The sequence below is a fragment of the Vombatus ursinus genome, unplaced genomic scaffold, assembly GCF_900497805.2.
Source record: "Vombatus ursinus unplaced genomic scaffold, bare-nosed wombat genome assembly UNPS02014791.1, whole genome shotgun sequence".
Classification (NCBI taxonomy): Eukaryota; Metazoa; Chordata; class Mammalia; order Diprotodontia; family Vombatidae; genus Vombatus; species Vombatus ursinus.
In genome coordinates, this window is record NW_020954569.1 from 82810776 (window position 1) to 82837468 (window position 26693).

At 39.8% G+C, this 26693-nt stretch overlaps 1 protein-coding gene across 1 annotated transcript in view; it reads right to left on the reverse strand.

The window, feature by feature from the left end:
• Nucleotides 1–26693, reverse strand: part of ADAMTS12 (ADAM metallopeptidase with thrombospondin type 1 motif 12) — a 525685-nt gene that overhangs the window by 497975 nt on the left and 1017 nt on the right. Inside the window, exon 2 of the mRNA XM_027868744.1 lies at nucleotides 16696–17066. Coding sequence (XP_027724545.1) covers nucleotides 16696–17066 — 371 coding nt within the window. The remainder of the gene's footprint in view (nucleotides 1–16695; nucleotides 17067–26693) is intronic.

Here is a 26693-nt window from a genome sequence, read left to right on the forward strand (position 1 = left end):
AGATAGATAGATAGATAGATAGATAGACAGATGGCACAGGGTGAGTTGAAGATGAAGGGGTCCTATCTGGAGAATAAAATTAAGAGGTGAGAGAGGATTATACTAGGAGAAGGAGAAAGGGAGAAGGAGAATGGGGCAAATTATTTCACAAAAAAAAATAAAACCCAGAAAATAAAAGGTTCCTACAGTAGAGGGGAAATGGGGAAATGGGGGAAGGTGAGAGGGAATGAGTGAATCTTATTCTCATAGGATTTGACTTAAGAAGGGAATAACATACACACTCAATTGGGTATGGAAATCTGTCTTACCCTACAGGAAAATGGGGGGGGGGAAGGGAACAAGAGAGTAGGGAGATGATAGAGAGGAGGGCAGATTGGAGAAAGGGGGTAATCAGAAGCAAATACTTCTGAGGAGGGACAGGATCAAAAGAAAGAATGGAATAAATGGGGGGGCAGGATAGAATTAAGGGAAATAAAGTTAGCTTTTCACAGCATGTCTACTGTGGAAGAGTTTTGTATAACTGCACATGTATAACTGTTGCTTGCCTTTTCAATGAGGGTGGGTGGGGAGGGAGGAAGGGAGAAAATTTGGAACCCAAAGTTTTAAAAACACATATTTAAAAAAAATGTTTTCACGTGCAACTGGGAAATAAGAAATACAGGAAATGGGGTATAGAAATCTATCCTGCCCTACAGGAAAATAGAAGGGGAAGGGGATAAGAGAAGGGGGGGAGATAGAAGGGAAAGTAGACTAGGAGAAGAGGTATTCAGAATGCATGCCATGTTGGGGTGGGGGGAGGGTGAGATGGGGTGAAAATTTGAAACTCAAAATCTTGTGGAAGTAAATGTTGAAAACTAAAAATAAATGAATTTATTAATAATAAAAAATAATTACTAATAAATAAATATTGAAATAGTTATCAAAATATTTTCAAAAACAAATTCACGGACCCCAGGAGAAGGTAGAGAAGAGCACCTAGGACAGAACCTCAGGGAACACTCACAGTTAGGGTGCTTAATAAGGAAGATGATCCAGCAGAGGTAATTGGGGAGTAAAAACAGTCAAATATAGAAGAAGAGAATCAAGAAAGAAAGAGTTGTGTTGGGAAAACCCAGAAAGAAGAGAGTACTAATATTAAGTAAGAGAGTGTGCTCAGTAACATCAAATGTAACAGATAAATATCTTTTTAAATGTAAGCAAAATTAACTGATAGACTGTGTAGACATTTTGCTACTGCAAGTCCACCACCACCACCACCCTCTACTGAAAGTAAGGAAAGTATTCTTTTAGCTTTTTTTTTCATCCATTATCTCTTTTGAGCCTTACAATAAGCATATGAGGTAGGTACTACAGGCAATGCTCTCCTCATTTTACAGATAAAGAAACTAAGGCTGAGCAAGTTGAGGTCATCTATCCAGAGTCACACAGCAAGGATGAGACAAAGGCAAGGTAGAATTCAAACCCATGACTTCTTGACTTCAAGGTATGAACTTTACCTGCTACGCCCCAAGACTCCCTGCAGAAGTTCTTTACATCCTATCACTATCAGCTAATGTAGTTCTCTTAAGTTGAGAGTTGCAAAAGTCAATTTCTAATAGAAGCTGGAGAGAAAGGTGACCTCAGGTAGAGACCCCAGAGATATAAAAGTTATCAAATTATCTTTATAGATTGGAAACCACTCCCCATAGCTCTCTGTAACCAAAACCAACTACACAACTCTGACCTCTGTCTTTGAGGGTGGGAAAGGGTCCAGGAGACACTGAAGAGATGGGGTCAGGCAGAGCAAAGTTCTGACAGCATATGCAGAGAATAGAATGTCTGCATTATAGTTCCGAATTTATATGATGGCTGGGAGTGCCTAACACCCCATCAAGATCTGATCCTTCTTTACTATGTTGGAATAATACAATTTTCAAGAGCCGGGAGCTCTTTCTTCCCCATCATAATCGTCCTTGATTTGGGGTTGAGGCAGATAGGATGTATAGTGGAGAAAAGCTGGAATTGGAATCAGGAAATCCTGGGTTCATATCCTGGCTCAGATACTTAACCTTTTTCAGCCTCAATTTCCTCATCTGTAACATGGGGATAATAATAGCACCTTCCTCACATGCATGCTGTGAGGATCATATGGGCTAACATAAGTAAAGTGTTTTACAAAACTTAAAGCACTATATAAATGCTAGTCATTAATCTTATCATATAAGCACCTTGAGGATAAGAACAATCTCATTTTTGTAACTCTCCTCAGTGCCTAACAGAGTGCCTAGCACATAGTTGGACCTTAATAAATGTTGTTTTGTTGATTGATTGATCTAAATGATTTTCTTCTTTTCACCAACAAACATCAAGCCCTGAACAGCCAATTCAACCTAACCTCAATGATTTATAAACTGGCCAGTTGTACCATTCAGGACCATGAACACAGTCTGAGCAGAAGTAACAAGTGTTTTTCTTCTCTAAGACTCTATGTAACCTCAAGTGTTTGAATTAGAATTTCCAGCCCTAATTACTTAGCAGAAGTACTTTTAACAGGGATTTTGGGCCAGGAATCAAGCTTCGAGGCAGTGTTCTTCAAAGTACAGATTTTTCATAATTTTTATTCTTTTCTATCACCTTTTCCTCTCTCCTCAGAGATTTCTAACATCTTTGTATATTTCTATTTGGGGAAGTGGAGTCAGCTAGAAACCTAGGTCAACCATAAAGGGGAAGAAGAATTAAAATGAGTAAGATTTAAAAAATGATCACCTTGAGGGTAAAAAAGGATAAAAATTGTCATTTCCAAATTGCATGAAAATAAATGGTATATACTGATGAGAAGAAAGTCACCATACAAACCAAAATATTTATAGTGGCACTTTTTGTGATAGCAAAGAATTGGGAACAAAGTGGTTGCCCATCAATTGTGGTACATGAATCTAATGGAATGTGACTGTGCTGTAAAGCATGTGACAAATACAGAGAATCATAGAAAGATCTATATGAGGTACAGAGTGAAGTAAGCAGAGCCAAAACAACAAGAGTATACACGATGACTGCAACAATGTAAATGGAAATTCAAACAATCACACATAGACAAATCAAAAGTGAATGTAACAAAATAATAATGCTCAAGCAAATTAAGAGATAGATCAACATTAATTAAGCACCTACTATGTGCCAGGGACTGTGCAATGAGTTATGAGAGGACACCCCCAACCCACCCCTCATGGAGGTAGCAGGTCCACAGGGGTTGCACTTCTCACATGTTTTCAGACTTTTTCAATGTATTGATCAGTTGTACTAATTTTTTTTCCTTTTTCTTTTTTTTTGTCTTTAAAAAATACTACTTGTTATATATCACTTTACCATGGAGACCTCACGGACAAGCTGCAAAGCTGATGATCCACTTGAAACTAATTGAGGGATGATAAGAGATGGGATTAGAACCAATGTTAGAACTGGAAACAACCTTAGAAGGTTGCCTCTTTTTATCAGTAAGGCCTAGAGGAGTGAAATAATGTCCAAAGTCACATAACAAGGTAGCAGCAGAGTTGGATGAAACTAGGTCTTCTTTCCTCCCAAGCTGGTGCTTTTTCAGTCAATGAGCTTTGATTAAGGGCATGTTACAAAGCACTTCGGATGCAGAAGCAAAAGCCAGTCCTTCTTCCACTATGCCACGCATGCTGCCTTGCCCAACTATGCAGTGAGTCACTGAGTGCCAGTTACACTACACTGGAGGAGAGGAAGGGCAGAAAGACCACCAGCTCTCCCAGATTCCCCACAATGGGAGGTTTTTTCCTTAGTCCTCAAGCCCTACTAAATGAATACCCACTATTAAAAAAAATCATCTCCTTTGGTGCTTGCCCTTTCAGCTATCTCCTCTCCAGTCTTCTCAGAGGTATGGGGTGGTTGAGGGAGGAATTCTTAATGTCACCATCACCACTGCCACTGCCACATTGCCATTTCTCATGGCTGGGAAAAGCACCATCATTCCCCTTCTCCTAGTGCATTGCCTGTCCTCCTGCCTTCTTTTCCCTGTGGTCTATGAGAAGATATCAGTATCTCTGGCTGCTGTTCAAATTGCCAACACTGGTTATGGATCCATGCAAGCCACCACTCTCAAGCCCACTCTTCTCCATGGTCCCTGGGCTGCTGGGGAGAAGAAATGCCTCCTCTCAATATATTCTCTCCTTTTTTGTGAGCTTTCCTTAGAGTAGCGCCCCAATCCCAAGTCATATGACATTCCTTTGCCTCAGGAAATAGGCAAACTCTTCCAATCCCCAAAAGTCTATGCAGATAGAGATCATTCTTACCCTGTAAAGAAGGCATTATCTATGCACTTACAAAACCTATTCTGACCAGTAGTCCAACTTCCTCCCCAACTAACCTTTTTTCCAATTACTCTCAGTAGTCAAATGAACATAATGTTAATATTTGCCTTACTGCCTCAGCCTTTGCCTAACTCCAAGCAAGGGTGAACATGATTTGTGTCCTAAAAGAATAAGTAGAGTAATGAAAGCAAGAAAAAGGCCCCAAATCACCTATAAGCTTGAAAATGAGCCCATCAATAGTCATAAGTTATCTTTAATCTGATCTTGGAGATGGACTGGGGCACTGATTAAGTTAGGAAAGCTGGGTGGCACAGTAGATAAACTGCCAGGTCTGATGTCAGGAAGACTCATCTTTTCAAGTTCAAATCTGATCTCAGATACTTACTAGTTGTGTGACCCTGGGCAGGTCACTTAACCCTGATTGCCTTAGTTTCGTCATCTGTAAAATTAGATGGAGAAAAAATGGCAAACCACTACAGTATCTTTGCCAAGAAAACCCCAAATGAAGTTACAGAGAGTCAAACATGACTGAAATGATTGAATAACAATGATTAAGGTAAGAGCAGTTGATTTTTAAAGAAGGAAAACTAGAGAAAGAACTGTCATTAAGAAAAGGAGGCCTACCATCATTCTGAAAACTGAAGAAGTAGGCAAATTATTTGAATAACTACTGAAGGCTATAACAGAAAATGAATGAACAAACAAGAATTCCCAGATGGCAAAATTTCTCCCTCTGTAAATGGTGGTGGGGGGAAAAGAGGAGAGAAGTAATCAGACATCTGATGAGACTGTTGGTTGTGAAGTTTTATGAGACTGGGAGGGCTATGTCTCTTAAGTGTTGATATTTCATTGAATTCCCATCCAGCCCCACCATGGGACTATGGATAAGAGATTCCAGCAGGGAAGTACACATACTACAGGATTTCCATTTTTGTTTGGCAAGAGGCACTCTCACGTAGGACTTAGATTTATGTAAGAGAAGATATTCTGTGCACTGACGGTCTTTAAGTTCTAAATGAAGATAGCATGTAAATCTGCTGTGTGTCTCACTGGGGGAAATGGTCTGGGAGGGAAATACTATATAGAATATTCAATTGTTGTTTGGCAGGGAGGTTATTTGTTTTAATTTTAGTTTTGTGAATCTTTCAACACCTATATTTGCTGAAAGGCCTTTGGGGTAAAGCAAACTTCCAGAAAGGAGCCAACCTAAAATCCTGGTGGCACAGTAGAAATAGCTTTGAGCTTGAAGTCACAAGAACCAAGTTCAAATGCCAGCTCTGACCCGATCAGTGTGACCTCGGGTATGTCACTAAATTTTGGGATCTTCAGTTTACTCAGCTATTAAATGAAAGGGCTAGACTATTTGGTCTCTAAGGATACTTCTTTCTCTAAACATAACTAGGAAAGAGAAACCAAGTCAAAGATAAATTAATTGAGAGGGTTATAATGGAAAGTTGCAGAGGATATGCAGTAGAGATGGATGGCAAATAGCTCAGTAGCTGATTAAATCAAAAGACCATTTATCTAGAGCTGGAATGGATCCCACCAGGTAGCCAATAAATATTTATTATGCACGTTATGTGCCAGGTGCCCTGCTATGGGCTGGACCTTAGATAGGATCTTATGAACAACAGTCATCCCACGGACAAACACTTACTTATTCTGTGCTAGGCACTGTACTAAGTGCTGAAGACTCTGCCCTCAAGGAAGATTCTAATGGAGGAGACATGTAAATAACAATATTCATAACAAGATACAATCAGTACAAATGGAAATTAATGTCAGAGTGAGGCACTAGCCATGAGAGAGAATGGGGAAAAGCCTCCTGAAGGTAAGATTTCAGCTGAGTCTTGGAAGAAGACAGGGAAGCCAGAAAGCAGAGGACAGGAGAATATTCCAAGCATGGAAAAAGCTAGTAAAAATCTATGAAGTTCACTATGAGGTCTAACCCCCAAAAACACCAAAGAAAAAGGAACAGTGCCCACATTGACAAAAGTGCCCACATTGACAAAATTTCATAGCTCTTTCTTGTGTTAGCAAAGAACTGAAAACTAAAGGAGTACCCATCATTTGGGGAATGACTGAACAAATTACGGTATATGATTGTAATGAAATATTATTTTGCCCCCAAAATGATAAAAGGAACTGTTTCAGAGAAAAGTGGGGAAAACTATATGAACTGATGCAGAGTAAAGTGAGCAGAACCAGAAGAATAATTCATACAATAACAATATTGCAAAAACAAACATTTTTGAAAGATTTCAGAACCCAGATCAATGCCATGACAAACCATGGTTCCAGATCACCAATGATAAAGCATGCTATTCACGCCTGACAAAGAGGTGATTCTAGATTGAGAAGGGACTATAGTTCAATCCCCTCAATTACCAGTGAGGAAACTGGGGCTTGGAGAGGCAGTGACTTGTTGAAAGTTTCATAATTAGTAGATTTGTTGTTTGTTTTTGGTGAAACCTGTGATTACATTGATATAGGGAACTCTCAGTGAAAATATTCCCTCTACAAATGCATAAGTGGTTCTGCTCTGCAAATTACAGTCTTACAGAGGTGCCTGGGCACCAAGCAGTTAAGCAATTTGCCCGTGGTCACACAGCCACCATATGTCAGAGGAAGGATATGAACCTAGCTCCTCCTAACTCTGAGGCTGAGCTCTCTATCCACTATGTCACACTGCTTCTTAATGAATTCAAACTATACCAAAAAGAAAGAAAATGTCTTATGCTAGGTGCATTAAAAAATGTTCCTAGTCTCAGAATTAGGATGTCAAAGAAGTTCAATGGGAAGACTGGCTCTAAATGTGGCATCTATAATGCAAATAGTAATATATTTCATAGTAAAACCTCAAGAGAGAATATTTTCACAGACTCTCTATTCTGCATTTGTCATTAACTCATCAACACTTACAATCCAAGGGTCATTCATTATCTTTTCTCCAGTCTACAAAAACAGGGATCTCTAACAATCAAACCTTGGAGATGACCCCTTATTTAAAAGAGAAAAACGATGCTGCCTATTAACAAGAAAAGCTATTAATGAACCAAAAAAGACTAAAGGCAAACTGAAAAGTAAATAGTTCAAGTTTCCAAGCATCTATAAGTGCCTTCTATGTGCATGGTGGCACTGTACCATGGCATGGTACAGTGGATAGAGTTCCAGACCTCGAGTCAGGAAAGACTCTTCTTCCTGAGTTCAAATCCAGCCTCAGACACTTAGCCGCTATGTGACCCTGGGCAAGTCACTTAACTTTGGTTGTCTCAGTTTCCTCATCTGTAAAATGAGCTAGACAAAGAAATGGCAAACTACTCCAGTATCTTTGCCAAGAAAACCCCAAAAGTGGTCATGAAGAGTCAGACACAACTGAAATGACTAAACAACAACAACATACAAGATACTTGGGGGTTATAGAAGATCAGACCCTGTCCTCAAGGAGTTTACCTTCTACTAGGGGGATATGCTGACACAGATAATGAACTAAGCAGAAAGTAATTTGCAGAGGGGAAATAAGTCTTAACAACTAAGGGTATCAGGAAAGGGATAGGAAGAAGCACCCAAGCTGAGCCTTGAAAAAAGAAAAGGATTCTTTGAAGTGGAGGTGACTTTTACACTAGCAGGACAGCCTGTGCAAATATTTGGAGGTGGGAAATGAAATGAAGATTCGGGAAAACAACAAGCAGACGCATTTGGCTGGGACATATGAAGAATACGGATGTATCTAATCAGGAAACCCCCAAAGGCCATAAGTCACATTTCTTAGCCTGGAGACATCAGGGAATAAACAGCCCCTTTATTCCTTTCCCTGCTTCTCTCCCTCACCCATAAATCGTCATTCCCAACATCAGCATGGCCAGGCCTCCAGCGAGGGAGAGTGACTTCTCAAACACAAGCATCATCAAACTAAAATGAATGTTTTCTACAAATGAGGAGTGAAGTTCCAGATCTGGAAAACAGCAAAATGTAGCCCAGGAAAACTTTTCCCACAAAGCTCTGCCAATGAATTTCATTCCTCAGCTACATCACCCCATTCTTCAGCCAGAGTTCATGACAAAAGGGCAAAAGCTGTTATGGTCTTTGACAGTATAAAAAAGGGACCACCAGGATTTTCCAACTGGGACTGAGGCCAGTATCTTAACTAAGGCCTTTCTGAGTAAAATGCAAATTCTTCAACATATCAGTATATTACTATATGTATTTTGTTGTTCAATCCTTCAGTCATGTCTGACTCTTTGTGACCCCATTTAGGTTTTTCTTGGCAAAGATACTGAAGTGGTTTGCCATTTTCTTCTCCAGCTCATTTTGCAGATGAGGAAACTGAGGCAACCAGGGTTAAAGGACTTGCCCAAGGGTCACACAGCTAATAAGTGTCTGAGGCCAGATTTGAACTCAGGAAGATGAGTCTTCTTGACTTCAAGCTTAACACTCTATCCACTGTACCACCTAGCTGTATATTATACATATATGTATATATGAATAATATGTATTATGAAAAATACATATTTGAGAGAAATACATTACAAAATTATACATGCATCAAGGAGAAAGGGTAAGGCAGAAGTGGACATGGTACATCAAGGAATGGCAAGATTAATATGGGAAATTTCTTAGAGAAGGCAAGCCTTGAGTTATGATTTGAAGGAGCAGAGCAATTAATTAGTGAAAAACCATCAAAAGCTTCTCTGTGGTAAAAGGTTCACCCTGGGGTCCTAGTGTAGCCTCTGGTAGCTACAGCTTAGTTTGGGACCACTCATTGCTGCCCTGCAGCAGACCAGATTAATTAATTAGTCAATTAATCAATAATCATTTATTGAGTACCATCGTGCCAAGCTCTGTGTTAGGTACTAGGGATATTAAAAACAAAAATGAGAAGCAGTATGTCATTGCGGCTAACAATAATAAATAGAATTTATTACACAACATTTTAAGGTTTACAAAGCACTTCACATAAGTAAAATTTTATCCATTTTTTAGATAGATATTTTATTTACTGAAAGGGGGCAGGACAAGGACATCTGTGTGAGAAATACAGAGAAAAACAGTTTGAAGAGAAACACTGACAATTTTGAGATGATCTGAATGAAAACAGCCCCTCAGTGGCAAAAAAAAAGTAGTAACTGATGATAAAGATTGCTACTGTGCATTGTTTCTAGAATCTAATTTATACACATGCATTTTTCAGGTTTTGAAGTTCATCGTTGAGAAAATCTAAATTTTTTTTTTAATTGCTTAGGTCTAAAGGGGTAAGGAACCTGCAGCCTTGAGGCCACATGTGGCCCTCTAGGTTCTCAAGTGCAGCCCTTTGACTGAATCTAAGCTTCACAGAACAAATCAGTTTGGATTCAGTCAAAGGGCCTCACTTGAGGACCTAGAGGGCCACATGCGGCCTCAAGGACTCAGGTTCCCCACCCCAGGTTAGGATAATTATATTAACTGTGTCATCCAATGGGAATAGAGATTCCTCAGCCTAAGACAAAAGTAGGTCACTCCATATGAGGCCTTGATTTGAGACAGGAGAATCAATGAGAAGCCAGATTAGAGACCACATAACAGGCTACAAAAAGCAGAGCATTAGAAGGCAGGTACTGACAGAGCTGAGAAGCTGACAGAAGCAGAGAGGCAGAGAGGAGGCAGAAGAAGATAAAGGCACTACTTTGAGCTGAGACCAGCTGATTAAAGACAGATGGCTTCTGCCATTGATGCAGGGAATTGATCCAATCGAAGGAAAGTTCTGATGTTGAGGACTGATTGGAGAAAGCAGACCCCTCTGCTGTTTGAAGAGCTAACTAGGGAAAGACAGCATTGCTATATAGTACTATGTACAGATTGAGAGAAGAGAAATCCCTTGGAGACATGCCTGCATTGTCCTTTACTGTCCTGTATGGCTCATAGGGAGAAAATCCTCAAGAGCTTTGCAAATCCTGGGCTGGTAGGGACAAGCTAGGTGGCGCAGTGGATAGAGCACCGGCCCTGAAGTCAGGAGGACCTGAGTTCAAATCTGGCCTCAGACCAAACACTTGGCACTTACTATCTGTGTGACCCTGGGCAAGTCACTTAACCCCAATTGCCTAAAAACAAAAAAAATAAAATAAAATTCTGGGTCCCAACCATTGGGAAGACCCAGAAAAGCTTAAAGCTGTTGTTTGGTAAAAAGAGCTTAACACTGGTCTCAGAATAATAGAGAAGAGGCTTCATCCTCCAGTAGGAGTGGAGCCAGTGCTACCCAGCAGACAATACAAGCTTTCCTAAGGAGATCAAGGCAATCAAGACCTCTAGTCCAGAGTTGGGAGTTGTACCAGTTGTGGGTTTCCATACTGGAAGACCCCATTGATAAATTTCTGCAAACTGTGTTCACTCTCTCCTACAGACATTGTGTGCATTAGTAGGAGAGTGTGTATACCGCCATGTTATGTTGTGATTATCACCACTTTGTCTTCTGATAGTAAATGTTCCATAATTAAGAGTTAGTCATCTTGGCTAATTTTTTAAATCAAAAACACACTCTCTTAGGTACTACTGCTGTAAGAGATATATGTTTGCCCCTACACTAGGGTTACCCCTACCCCATGTGTAGTAGAATTATGTCTGCCCCTTCGTGGATCCACCTCAATCTGCCAGTGTGGGTGAAAACGGGGTGAAGGAACTAGTATCTGCCTACAGTGAGAGAAGAGTTAGGGACCACATACATAGAGAGATAGGGATATAGATATAGAACCTTTGTTCTTCACAACCCTGTGAAGTAGATGCTATCCTTATCCCCATTTTACAGTTGAAGAAATGGAGGCTGAGAGAGTTTAAGTTAGCTTGTAATTGTCTAGGTTGGGATTTGAATTTAGATCTTCCTGACACCAAGTCCACCACCCCATCCATTATGCCAAGCTGCATTGGATAGAGTGGAAGATGTAAAATCAGGAAGGTATAGGTTCAAATTTTGCCTCTGCCATTTACTATCTGTATGGCCGTGGGCAAGTCATTTAACCTCAGTAGGCCCAAGTTTCCACACATATCAAAGGAAAAGGTTGGGCTGGATGGCCTTCCAGTTGTAAATTCCTGATCCGCAATTCATGAAGTAATCCCTACCCTCAAGGAACTTATCTTCTATCAAGGGAAACAGTATACACACATATAGGATTTTAAACATGCACAATAGAATTGCAAGTAATTTGATAGGAGAAGACAGTCTAGTAGCTGGTGGGAAGGGACATCAGGAAAAGCCACTTGTAACAGGTAGCATTTGAACCAAGTTTTGAAGGCAACTAAGGATTCTAAGAGGCAGAGGAGACAAAAGAATTCCCTTCAGTCACGGGGAAATTCACTTTGAACCTGTGCAAAGTCACAGAAACGTGAAGTGGAATATTATATGTGAATAACAATAAGGAGGCCAGTCTGGTTGGACCAAAAAGTACAAGATGGGGGAAAAAAGTAAGTCAGGAAAGGGAGCCTATAACTGGGCTGTAAAAGGCTTTAAATACCAAACATAGGAGTCTTTGATCAAAACAGTAATATAGAGTCTCTGGAATTTATTAAGCCTATGTTTAGTAATATTATTTCACCAGCTTTGTGGAGGCTGGATTGGAAAGGGGAGAGAATTACAGCAATGATACCAATTAGAAGACTACTGAACTAGTCCAAGGGGAAGGTAGTGAGAGTATGCACAGATTCAGTCAAAGGGCCGCACTTGAAGACCTAGAGGGCCACATGTGGCCTCGAGGCCGCAGGTTCCCCACCCCTGAACTGGGTTGTTTGGTATATGTGAGCGGAGAAAAGGGCGAAGATGTGAGAGATGTTGTAAAGGTTAAAAACAAAAATCACTACAATTGATTAGATATTTGGGATGAGGGCGAGTGAAGAATTGTGGATGACTTCAAGTTTATGAAGGCTGGTGGTACCCTCAATATAAATAGAGATGATTGGAAGATGATTAGGTCTGAGGGGAAAATAAGCCCAGAGTCCTGCTATGGTTCTGAAATACACTTGAAAAACTGGTTTTGACCCAACACCTGTCCTCCAAAACCTCTCCATTTCTCAAGGTCCTTTGAAAGCAAAGAAGCTTTCTTGGGCTTGGGCTATATGAAGTGCAATTTATTGACCAGGGCAGGACTATGAGAGACATGTTTAAGACTCCCTAAAATCATATTCTTTCTCACAGATAAATGGTATCCGACCCAGATGCCCTCACATCTCCATTTCCTCATGTGAGTAGAGGGGTACCAAACTGTCCTTGATAAATTCCAGTCACCAGGGTCAAAGAAACTATATCCTAGAGTATTGGAGGAACGGGACCCATCTTGTATCTCTGAAAGATTGTGAGGTCTAAGAGAGATGTGGCAGGACTACAAAAAAGCAGATATTGCCCCATTAAAAATAAAAAAAACCAGAGTAACATGGCAAACTAGAGGCCAATGAGCTTTATTTCAATTGCTGGCAAAATTCTAAAGCATACCATGATGTCTAGTGAACATCTAGAAAATGAAACTTTGTCAAGAACAAGTCGTGTCAGAATAATTCCATTTCCTTTTCTGAGAGAGCTACTAGTCTGGTACAGACAGAGATTACCTAGCTTTCAGCAAATATCTGACAAAGTTGCTCACGTTCTTGTGGAAAAGAGAGAGACATGTGGACTATATATCAACAGTTAGGTGGATTCAGAATTATTGATTGTCTATACCCAAAGATTTGCCATTAAAGATTTGATGCCAACTTGTAAGGAGACCCCTAGGATGGCCCAGGGAATCTGTGATTGGTTTTTTGAGGTTTAGAATTTTTTCAACATCTAGTCATTCAAAGCTCTGCATGCTCACCAATTTTACAGATGATACAAAGCTAAGCTAGTTAACATGCTGGATGACAGGATCAGGATCCAAAAAGATCTCAAATCTTGGGCCAAATCAAGATGAAATTGAATTGAGTCAAATGTAAATTTAATCAGGTTCAAAAAATCAACTTCTCAAACACAAGATGAGGGAGAAACAGCTACGCATTTGAGAAAGATCAGGTGTTTTTTTTTAGAGAACTACAATTTAAATACGAGTCAATAGTGTTATGGGGGGACGCTAAGGTGATCGTATATTTCATTGAGAGGCACAATGTCTAGGGAATAAGGAAGTAAAAATTCTGCTGTACTCTTCCCTGGTCAGACCACATTCAGAGTATTGTGCTCAATTCTAGGTGACATATTTAGGGAAGACATTAATAATTTGGAGAGCATTCTGAGGAAGGTAACCATAATGATGAAAGACTTCAAATCATTACACATCAAGATCAACCTAAGGAGTTAGGATGTTTGCCTGAAGACGACAAGACTTGGGTGGAGAGAGTAGAATCACTATCTTCGACTACCTGTCGGGTTGTTAGATAGAAGAGGCATGAGACTTATTCAGCCTGGCCCCAGAAGCCTCAACCAAGAGCATTAGGAAACTCTTGAGAAGAGGCAGAATTTTCAAGGTAAAATGTCCTAACAATTAGACTTATTAAAAAAACATACTGGGGTGCCTCAAAAGATATTGGTTCTCTCTTCCCTTCCTCACCTCTGCTTAGTAATGGACTTTGAATAATGTCTGGTTAACTCCATGTCAGGTATGTTATAGCAGTATTATTGATATGTGTTGAACTAAATAACTTCCAAGGTCTCTTCCAACCCTGGAATTCTGTGATTCCCTAAGCAGAGAAAAGGGAGAAACTAGAACCTAAGCTCTTTGAGAAGGGGGGAACCCTCACTTTTGTTATCTGTTATCACCAGTGCCTAGCATATAGTAAACAATAAATAAATGCATGTTGATTGATTGAAGAGACAACATAGCTTAGAAATGCTCCAACAGCAGGACCTCACATTTTTACAGTGTTTTCCAACTACAAAGCACTATCACATAAATTATTTCCTATGACCTCAAAGCAAGAGGCTCAAATAAATTTGTACAAGTGTTATTCATTATTATCCACATGTTACACTATTCATTCATTCATTTAAGTATTATTGTCTGTTTGAATGAAGTATTATTCATTACATTCATCTTACAGGTAAGGATGGTGAAGTTCAAAGACTTGGACACAGAAGTGACAAAATTGGGATACTAAGCCCCTGCACCTTGATCAGAGTTCATTAGTAATCTAGCAAATATTCATTCAGCACATACTAAATGTAAAGCACTTACACTAGTCAAGACAAAACGCTGATGCAGTGCCTGTCTTCCAGGAATTTACATTCTACTGGAAGAGATAAGAGAGGTGATGCAGATTACTAAACCCTAACTCCATAAACAATATTAATGTTTATACAGTGCTTTTAGGAATTGCAAAGTGCTTTAAGCATATTATCTCAATAAGTATGTAAGTGTGTCATTTGCAATTTAAGGAGTTTGTGCAAATAAGTATTAAAGGGTTGTTCTGATAATCTCCAACCTCAAAGGAAAATAATTATATTCTAATCATGTTCTCTCTTCATAACCCTTAATTAATTGCCCACTTGAATCTGAAAACTCCAAAAGAGATTCCGGTAGATTATTTCTAAAGGCAAAATTGGGCAGCACTGTGATTTTCAAAATTCCTTCCATCTAGGCCACGACGTCAGTCTTTGTGTTTGCATATTTGTTGGTATTTGCTTCATTACTTATCACACCAAGACTATAGACTATAACCAGAAAATGTACAAAGGATACTTTTCTGTGTTCTTTCTAGAAATTCCATTTGGATGTTCACAAGTTGCCAAATTTCATCTTAAGGTTCAATTTTAAGTTCTGTTGTTGTTGAGTAAATTAATCATGCCCAACTCTGTGTGACCCCATTTGGGGTTTTCTTGGCAAAGATACTGGAGTGGTTTGTCATTTCCCTCTCCAACTCATTTTACAAATGAGGAATCTGAGGCAAACAGAGTTAAGTGACTTGCCCAGGGTCACACAGCTAATAAGTGTTCCAGGCTAGATTTGAACTTGGATCTCCCTGACTCCTGGAGTCAGACCATTTATTGACTGACTTTCTGTAATAGGAACTGGGATGCAAAAGTGAGGCCAGACTGAAGATAGAAGAACAGCAATGAATTCAGCCTAGAAGATAAAAATTATATACTCCAAAGAGGTAACCTATCAGGCAATAGAGTAAGGAATTTTATTAGGACTTTTGAGGAGCTATAGAGGAAGTAGAAAAATGGCCAGGACCAAAGATAAGACAAATATATACAATAATACACATAGTCTAGTCAACCCAGTACGTGAAAATCCAGATTTTCAGAACAATGAAGTATAGGAAGAAACCTAATAATCTTTGCTCTTCATTGACATTGTGAATCACGAGGACTATGAATGTCAAGGGAGAAAGAAATTCATAGGATCATAGATTTAGAGCTAAAAAGAATCTCAGAGACTCACTTAACATTTTTATACCCATTTTACAGATGGATAGAGAGGTTGCGTTATTTGCCCAATGTCACACAGGCAGTCAGTGAAGACCTGAAATTATAACCCATTTCTTTTAACTTCCAATCCTATATTCTATTCCATGCTGCCTCCCTATAGCATAGCACAACACTAATTATATGTTGCTTTGTAAATTTCTTGCATTTTCTAACTTTTCTTTTTTAAAAAAAAATTGATATCTTGTTCTTAAATCACCAAAATTTTCCCCCGTATCCCTCTTCCAGAGAGCCATCCTATGTAACAAATAATATTTATTAAAGAAAAAAAGGAAGAAACTAATCAAATACATTTCAAAATCTGAAAACACGGGATGCCACTAACTTTTCACATATGTATAGGTCTTATTTCTCAAACTACAACGTGAGATCCTTGAGGACACAATTACCTTTATATCTACTTCTTCAGAAACCCCTCATATCTAGTACTATGCGGTACATGGAGGGGTCCAGCAGTGTTTTACATCTACACGTGCATACATCCTCAAAAGAGATGAAACTTACTATTAAAACACAGAACTTATAACTAAAAGAGGAGCAGCCACACTAGGTGCTGCTAGAGATGAATGGCTCTAATTGGAATTATTCAACTCTGGCTGTTTGGACCCCACCCACTCTGATTTCTTCCCAGTGACTGAATTTCTCTGGCATCACAACCCAGTCTGTTGGCATCCCTCTTGCTCATCCTGGTTCCACATTCCATATTATTTGGTTTTCCCACATGCCACCATATTTTCCACTTCTGAACTTTGCCTTAGAGCCGTCTCTGTGGAAAACTCTTCCAGACAGCCACCATCTCTTCTGCCCAGAGTACCCAGAGTTGGTGGTCATCTCATCCTGGTGGCCACAAAAATGGGCAATCAATACATTTGTTGAGTGAATGGTCATAGGAACAAGTAACATAACAAACCATGTAAGGTAAAGGCTGAGGACACAAGGGAAATGTAGAGATGGAATTAACTGCCCCCTTACCAGTCCCTTGCAGGCACTAAGGGCTGTAGTGCCATCTCCAACTCCTGATTGCAGCACTGTACCATGGAAGTGGCAGGAAGAGCCTGAATGGGATTCCATTTGGGCACCTGTGAGGTTTCCATATCGTCTCTCCAGGATGTAGTTATTGAAAAGAAATCCTCGATTGACTGTCAAATTAAAAAACAGGTCTTTGTCCTCATGAGCAATTTTATAATATACTCGGTCATCTCGGTGCTCCAGATCTCTTCTCCTCCTGGCATTCCCCACACTGGGAGCATGATGGTGCAAAGCATGCGATACAAAATGTCCAGTCGCATTTACCTTGACAGGGCCCACCACATGATACTCTGGCAAAGTCTTGATAAAGTGTTCTGGAAGAAAAAGAAAGAACACAAAATAAAATTGGTTAGAATTGGTAGAGATGGAAATTAATTCTGATTCGATAAATGGGATAGGAACTGAACCCATGATTTCATTGGTATAGGCAGCTCCTCTATCAACTGTAACTCCCAGTCTCAGAGAGTTGCTTGGGGGCATTGAGTGGTTAAGTGACTTCCCAGGGTAACACACACTCTATGTGTGAAAGGAGAGATTTGAACCAGATCTTCCTGGTTTCAAGGCTGCCTTGCTATTCATTGTGTCATTTTCAAGGCATGGAAAACTAATGAGTGAATTAAGAGAAAAGTATTTATTAAGCATTTATGAAGGAGCAAAGCTCTGCGCTAAGCAAAAGAAATACAAATGGAAAAGCAAGGCAGTCTCTCTTTCCAGGAGCTCATATTGTAATGAGGGAGGCCATAATATCGGAGTTTCTGTCTACAAGTCAGATGGAATGCCCCCATGGCCCAGGGGGCATATGGTGATGCCTCTTCTTTAATGTCATTTCTTGAATGATCCACATCCATCCCTGATACCGAACCATTTGACAATGCCAAAGACTTTGGTGATAAGAACTTCTTTGCTAGGTCTTGAATAGCTGTGATTACTTCCATATGAGGGTTTGAGTCTCAAACCTCCCCTACCCTGTATTTGTGACTTGAAGAGTAAAGTGCTTCCCAGACCTATTGCCACATAAGGACTACCAACTTCTATCATCTTCCCAAGTCAAGCAAAACTGGCTTTCAGTCCCAGGTGAGAAAGCAGGGTTTTGACACCAGTAATCAGGGGGCAGAGCTAACATGCTCTAAAAGGGAAAATTAACAAGCAATGCTAGAGGGAAAAGATCAAGATCTGCCATTCCTCAGGCAAACATCGTCAGGAACAGAACAGTTTCTTATCTGGAGGGCTTCATTAAGAAAAACCACAAGGCCATTTGAGAGTTTCCCCTTAAGACAGACTTGGCCAGAGTCCAAGAGTGCCGTGCCTCGCTCCCTGGAAGGTATGAAGCAATAACTGTGTAGCCTAAATGAAGAAGTCCAAGATTTTCCAAATCATGCCCTCCTCTCTTCCCTTGCTACTACCCCAAGAGACCCCCTTTATCCCTGGATTGGCCTATTTCAATAGCCTTTTGGCAGTGTTTCCAGCCTCTTTCCCTTACTCCATCTACCAGGTATGGATATTCTAGCCCAGATGTGATCATGTCACACTTTAGCGCAAATATTTTTGCCTGCTATGTGAAGTTCTAACTCACTTGCCTGACATTCTGCAGACAAGAACTCCATCCAAACATGACTGCTTTCTTTCCCCCTAACACATTCTGGGCTCTCTAGCCTCAATGCCTTTGCGCACAATAACCCCTGTGACTAGACTGTCTTCCCCCTCTCTCTCTTTACCCATTGCACTTAACACATAACTCAAACACCACCTCCTCCACAAACCTTCCCTTTGTTTCCCCCAATCAATAACCTTTTCCCCTAACCCCAGCCCTTTTGAACCTTTCTAATGCTCTCATCATTGTAATATTGCATGCTGTAGTTATTTCTCTTGTGTCAAACATATTCCCCTACTAAGCTATAAGCTTCCTCATTCTTCTTTACTTTTTGTCAGGAGGTACGTAAGGACAAATGGACTACTGGACCTAAAGTAAAGAAGACAGATTCCAAACCCACCTCTGACACTCATTACCTTTGTGACTATAGGCAAATCGCTTCATCTCTCTGAGACCCAGTTTCTGCATCTTTAAAGGGGATAATAATACCTGCAGTCCCTACCTCACTTATTGTTAAGAACTGCTAAGAGGTCTTCTGAACTTGTCTTAAAGTTGCCATATTTTCCAGAAACACTAGACCCAGAGAATGCTGGAAGCCTTGAATGTGTCAAGGATAAAGCCCCACCCTACCCCCAGCTGACATAATCTGTTTGCATTTCAAGCTGGACTCTCTATGCATCCTTAGGAGTCAAGATAAGTGCCAGTCAGTCTACACTAAGCTGAGAAACTGCTTGTACGGCTGGGACCCTTGTAGCTAAGTAGACCCTCCTATCTTCATATCAAAGCAGTTCACAAGGGAAACAATTTCAGCTTTTCTCTTTGCCTTGCTCATCCCCTTCAGGAGAGATTTTATCCTTTTCCCAACTTTACTGCACCTTTCACCCTCCCATGTCATGCTCCTTGAGGTGGAGATTTCTGGTACCTCCTCCTTCCTTTATCTTGTGATAAAAATGCAAACCTCAGTATGGACTGTGAACACTTTGGGTTCCACATGTGTGTTCATTTCTCTTAGTAATAAACCTAGTTTTCACATAAGTTTTGTGAAGTTGTGATTGTCTGTTGACATTGTTATAGTTCAAATGAAATAATGTAAGTAAAATGCTTTGTAGGCTTTAAAGTGCATTATACATGTAAGGTATTGTTAGTATTCCTATTTCTTGAAGTCCTTTAGGTGTCCATCCATGTGCTGGCTATGTTACATGGAAGAGAGAAAGACGGTAAGATCTGTCCACTCAGTCTGAAACAATTACTCAGTCTAACTAGGACAACAAGATATATACCCATTGTTAATACTTAAGATGACGAAGAATATTTAAAATAGACAGCATAGGGTTGAATTAAAATCAGTGATTCACTCAACAAACACTAGGTGTATACTGAAGGCACAACACGGTGTTAGGCACTGGGGAAGATGAAAAGTTCAAGACCTGACACCTAGCCTGTATATAATAATATATATAATCTAGAGTCAGGAAGGTGTTGTTATTCAGTGGCTTTTCAGTCGTGTGACTCCATTTGGGGTTTTCTTGGCAAAGATACTGGAGTAGTTTACCACTTCCTTTTCCAGCTCATTTGACAGATGAGGAAACTGATTCCCTCAGTTGAATGAGGTTTTTGCTATAGTTCAATTAAAAATGACCTCCATCGTGTTACTTAAAAATTCAGTTGCCTTATCTATAACAACAATAATGATAACAACAACTTATAGTTATTTACATGGTGATTTAAGGTTTGCAAACCCTTTACATACACTGTCACATTGGAACCTTACAAACCTGTAGGTAGTAACAGTATTATTATTCCCATTTCAGAAGTGAGGAAATGGAGACCTGGAGAAGCTAAGTGAATGGTCACAGAGCAAGTAAGTCTAAGAGGCAGAATTCAAACCCAAGTCTTTCTGAGTCTAAGTATACCCCTCTACCTACCATGGCATATAATATCTGTTTAGCTCAAAGTGGAAGAATCTGATGAAATAGCACTTTACCACTCCTGCCTCTATTTATAAAAATAAAAGAACAAAAAGTTGGACTAAATGGTTTTCAGGTTCCTTCCAGTACTAAATCTTACCTTTGTAACTTGTGTCATTGCCCTAAACCCTATCTGGCATTTAGCGCTAGGATACACAGATAGGCATTTAATAATTGTTTGTTAAAGTGACCTAAAATTTAGATTGTGGATAGATTGTCAAGGTCACAGAATGCTAGGTTAAAGAGCCTGTACTTGATCCCACAGTTAATGGGGATTCCATGAAGGCGTTACACCAAGAGTCTGATGTGATGAAAATTCCCTTTGTCTCCCTCTGTTTGATAGCAGAGATGTCAAAGCAGTTCATAGTTATTTCCCAAAATTAATTCTCTTAGATTTGCCATGAGGAAGGTAGGAGGACCCACTAGCATTTATGGAACTTTCATCTGCTACACATAGATGGATCAGAGGAGAGAGATTAGAGGTGGGAGACAGATTAGGAAGCTATTACATTAGTCAGTGCCTTGGAAGAAAATATTCCATGTCTTTGCTAAATCAAAATGTGTTTAGCTTGGGGCTCTCTTAGAAGAGACCTGAGATGGAATGAAAACTCAATTTTTGTCTAACAAAAAGCTATTCCCCACCCTTCATTGGTTTCACCTGTTACTTAAAAGTAAACTAGAAACCAAATTATTTCTGGGTATTAGCTAGAGGCTGATTTTAACTATGCAACTCTTTGAATAGGACATTTGGTTTAATCAAACAATCAGCCAACAAGTATTTTAGGCATCAGACACTATGTTAGGTATTTGAGATACAAATACAAAAGGATATAGTTGGGGCAGCTAGGTGGCGAAGTGGATAGAGCACTGGTCCTGAAGTCAGGAGGATCCCAGTTCAAATCCAGCCTCAGATCAAACACTTGACACTTACTAGCTGTGTGACTCTGAGCAAGTCACTTAACCCCAATTGCCTAAAAAAAAAAAAGGATATAGTCCCTGTCCTCAAGAAGATTACATTCTATCAGGCTAGACATGTACACAAAATGTATGTCTTTAATACATACATATATATATATATAAAACATATTATATAGAGAGTAATATATTCTTAGCATATATAACTATGTGTTATATATAGTATATATTGGTATATATTACTATGTATAGTAATGTGTATGTATAGCTGTGTATGTATAGTATATACTAGCATATGTTATACAGTATATACTACTATATACTATATATATATATACATTATACATATATTATAGATAGATAAATAGTAACTTCACACAGAGTGAGGCATTAACGTCTGGTGAAATGAGGAAAAACTTCATGTAGATTGCATCCTATGAAGGAATCTAGGGATTCTAAGAGGTTGTATACATTCTAGGCTCAGGAACAGCATAGAGGCTGACAAGGCACAGAGATGATGGACGAGATGTACTATGTAAGGAACAGCAAGGCTTGGCTATATCATAGACAGCATGGGAGCAAGTAATCTTCTCTAAGATGAGTCTGGAAAGGTAGGTGGGAGCCAGGTTGTGAAAGACTTCGAATATCAGAGTAAGAGATAATAGGGAGGAGCCACTATAGTTTATTGAGCAGGAAAGTGACATAATCACAACTATACATTAAGAAAATCACTTTGGTAGCTGTGCGGAAGATGGATTTGAGAAGGAAAAAACTGGAAGGTCTATTAGACTTTTTAATAGTCCAGGTAAGACTGAACTAGGAGGGTGAACATGCAAAAGGAGAAAAGAGGAAGCATTTCCTCAGAAATGTTGCTGAGATAGAATTGACAAGACTTAGCAAGTGATTATATGTGGGGTAAGGAAGAATGAAGAATTGAGCTTGGGTGACTAGAAGGATAGTGATGCCCTCAATAGAAATAGGAATGTTCAGAAATGGGGTGAGTTTGGAAGGGAAAAATAAGTGTTCTGTTTTGGGTGGGTTTAGTTTGAGATTCTTGGGTCAACCAGTCTGAAATGTCTAATTGGCAGTTGGTAATGCAGAACTACAGCTTAAGAGAGAGACCAGGATTGGCACTCTAGATCTAGGAATCATTTGCATAGTGATTATAACTGACAGGAGCTTTAAAGTCACCAAGAAGGAGAATGCAGAAAAGGAGACAACCCAGGCAAAGGCTCTGTCTGCCCACAGCCTGGATTAGACTGACCTTAATTTAGCTTTTGTCACCTATAAAAATGGAGGTGATGATGTATCTTACAAGAACATAAGGGATGTGGAGTATTTGAACAGTCTGAGTTGAGACAGACAATTTTCTCCTGCTTTGCTTTAAAGGAAGAATATAATAAGACAATAATGAATGGAAGCCAGTTATTGTATATTACAGCTATCTGTTAATTATAATGAAATGAAAGTTATTGCATATTATAGCTATCTATTCATAAGTTATATTCTATTACTTGACTGTATATTATCTAAATTTCATATGTCATTCGGCACCTTGCAGTGTATTGGAGGCATTTAAGGTAGGAGGCATGGGGTTTTGGGGAGAGGAGGAGGAGTTAGGGGGAAATGACCCACTTTTTTATTTCAAAGGTATGGTGAGGTCCCAGTAAAGAAACCGCATCTAACAATGCAGTTTAGCAATAGTTGTACAACTGGGAGTCATAAAGAGTTGCCTGGGAGCAGGGAGAAATGAAGTGACTTGCTTTGGAGCACACAGCCTGGATGTCTCAGAGGCAAGATTTGAACCAGGTGTTCCTTCCTTCCTTGAGGCCAGCTCTTTCTCCACTATGGCAAGCTGCCTCGGAATTGCAAGCACCAGTACTTATGGAATGTTCATTGATTTACATTGAATTTTGACCAATTTCATAGAATAAAAATCCAGAACTGGTAGGGAAGAGTAAATGACCTAGTCCAAACCCTGTGCTTTACACACAAGGAAACAAAGACCCAAAGTCTAAATGATCATTTTAAGAGGAAATATGGTACAATGACAAGATCCCTGTATTTGGAGTCAGAGACTCTGGGTTTAAATTCCAGCTTTTCCACCTACTGCCTCTATGATACTGGACAAGTCTGTTAACCCTTTGGGACTTCAGTTTCCTCACCTATAAAATGAGGGGTGCCAACTAGATAAATTCTAAAGTCCCTTACATCTGTAAATCTATGTTCCTAATGACCTTATTTTATTATTAAGCAAGAGAATATTTAGAGGAGGGAAATCAGAATGGCGAAGGTGCTTAAGTCTGCAGTATTTGAGGATTGTCTAGAAGAAGTGAGGATGTTTAGCCTGGTGAATAGAAGACTCGGGAGTCCATCTTAATTGTGTTGAAGTATTTTTAGGACTGTCATTTGGAAATGCAACTGGATTCATTCTATCTGTCCCCAGAGAACAGAAGTAGGAGTAACAGGTGGAAATTACAAAGAAGAAAACTTAGGATCATTGTTAGGGAAGGAAAAAAAACCCTTCCTTACATTTAGATCTACCCAAAATGGGAATGGGGTCCCTTGAGAGATCGTAGGTTCCCCCTCATTAAAGGTTTTCAAGCAGAGAATGGACGACCACTTGTCAAATATTTTGTAGTAGAGTTCCCTTCTAAACGAAAACAACTATGACTCGGTGACTTGTCCAGCACAACTATTTATTGGCAGAACCTGCGCTAGAACCCATGTCTCCTGACTTTCCATCCACTAGTTTTCCCACAACACATTGGTTTCTTATATCTTTAGCTTATACCAAAGACCATCCTCAATCAGAGTTGATCCTATGAGTAGGTAGACTAGGTAACCACTAGTTACTACTAACTAGACTAGGCACCCAAAAAACCATCTCTCCCACGTGGCCTGCTGCAACATCTCCCTTCTCTCCTACCTGGTCTGAAATACTCACCGCTAAAATAATTTCTGTGAGATAAAAAAAAAATCAAAGATACCTTTTGCACTTAATTTTTCTTGCCTCAGCAATGGTCAGAGACCAGAAACACAAGACTAGACTTTGGTCCCCAGGGGTGGGGAGTCAGCTGCATATTGGCAAAGTTTCCCAAGAGCTGACCAACCACTTCACTCTCTGCTTCAGCCCCAGACATAACAATGCCTAAATTCAAGAGATGGCAGCAGCCAGAGCAGTAGGCATGAACAGAGTTCATGGATTCTTAATGACAGGACCCAACCTTGGAAAGACATCTGTTCTCAACTATACAATCACATAATCGGGGGGATCATGTGGCCAAGAAGTGGCAGTTCCTGATTCCCATTCTAGAGAAGGGGGTTCCTGAACAGCACCAGAATCTTAATTGCCTCTCTAACAATCTGAAGTCCAAGAGTTCTGCAGCCCAGCCTTTGAGTGAGAAATGGAAGAGTTCCTATTCTCTAACAACCTAGAGTACAAGTATCCAGACTTTGAGAGAGAGGAGGAAGTACCTGGGTAGAATCTAGCTAATGGAGACAGAAGAGAATCCTGAAATTCAGATTTCTAGAGACAGAATATGGGAATTTTCTGAACATCGGAAAATCATTCAATGTGCCCCTTCACTACTGCATCTTACCTGACCAGAGCAGGTCTGATGGAAAGGAAATTGACACTCTAGCTACTCCCTTCCTAGGAGAGTCCAAGCCCTCAGAGCAGTAAGTGATATAAGGCTAGCTAGATGCCTAGATAGGTCTCTCTGTTAAAAGACCCATCAGAACAAAGGAGAGATTATAATCATTCCTATTAACTCCAAGTTGTTTTTTTTTAATGATGGAAATCCAAACCACAGCATGAGTCTATGAGTCTGGTGAACTATATAGGGCCCTAGAAGAAGGGGGTATTTTGCTGGAGAAGGAAGAAAAGTGTAATTGATTGATAATAAACCATTATGAATCTTTTGTGTCATTTTTGTATTTTCTGTGGTGTGGTGTAAAAGTTGTACTGTATTCCACTCTCCTCCCCACCAAAAAAAAATCCCAAAATCAAAAGCCACAAAAATAGAGACTATACTATCCGTAGAAGGCCACTGTTTAAATGAACATATATTAGTTGAGGGGGAAGGAGAAATGCTGAGGGTCTAATCTCCTAGTAATAGCTTAGATTGGTACATTAGATTTGCTAGTTTTCATAATGTAAAACTGAGAACAGTGCTCTGGGAATGGATAAAAGGATGTGTTATCAGAATGTATCCAGATCTTTCCTAAAGAGACCAAACTCAAGTGGCAAGTCAGAACAGCTAGGCCTAGAGAGCCAAAGATGACTATATCAATATCCCTGGGGTGGGGGATCAGAGTCAAAAAGATGTTTGATTTTAAAAGGGAAAACAAACTTCTACTTCGCAATCTTGACTAAGGTCAGCCATAGACAACTGCTACAGTTAATAAGGGAATGATAGGATTGTGCTAATAGTATTAGATTTAACTCATCTGCATATGCTCAAATCTTGGAAACTCTGCTCCTTTCCACTGAAAATAAGATGTAATTAATTCATTAAATTGATTAAGAAATAAACCTGTGTGTGTGAAATTAATGGCACAAAAGAGCACAAAATAATCACCTTTTCTTGCTCCAAGAGGCTCAAAGAAGTTCACAAATATTTTTCAAAATCAAATTCTCTCTGCACTGCTATAAGGAAGACTGGGGAGCTATATATTATTCTTAGTCCTATTTTACAGAGGGAATAGGAAGAGGTATCATACTCAGCTTACACAAAAGTAGTAAGTAGTACTATTATTAGCAGCAGCTATACCTTTTAGACACATTGCTTTAAGGTTTGGAAAATGGGCATGAGGCAGAGCTGGAATCTAAACTCAAGAGGGATGTGCGTTTGAACCAAACCATATCCAAATGTCATGGGAAACACTTTCTGAATTTCTTTGTGTTGCTCCTGTGCAAAAACTGTTCAAAGAACAGCTAATGTTGCTGTTTTAGACCTGGGGTGGGAGATGGGTATCTTGACCATTTTTAAAATTAGTGGCTTATTGACCCACATCTCTGCGCCTGCACAGGGCATGCCGATTCCTAGTGAAGTATGGAGTTTTTCGGCTAATCCCTCTTAAAAACCAAAGCAGACGAGTCCTCCAGCTGAGTTTGAACTTTCTGAGGTAGGCCAGAGCAATCTTTCCGGAAATTCTAAATGAAGACAGACGAGCCAGCACTTCATCAAAGTGCCCTACCCCGGGTGCCTCTAGAATCGGAGGACATCTGGAAACTGGACAGAATACTTCAGCAGAGCCGAATCTCCTTCTGTGTGATCTGTTACTTATCAGTAAGCAAGGCAGTAACACCCTATGGACTTCTGAGGCAAGTTGCAAGCCTAGAGAAATGCAGAAGGAAAAGATCCACACCAGCTGATGCATTATCCTTTATACATTTTGTCCACACTTAATTCCTCCAAGTGTCAGAAAACATCGAGGGCAAAAAGTTTCTGAAAGAGATCAGC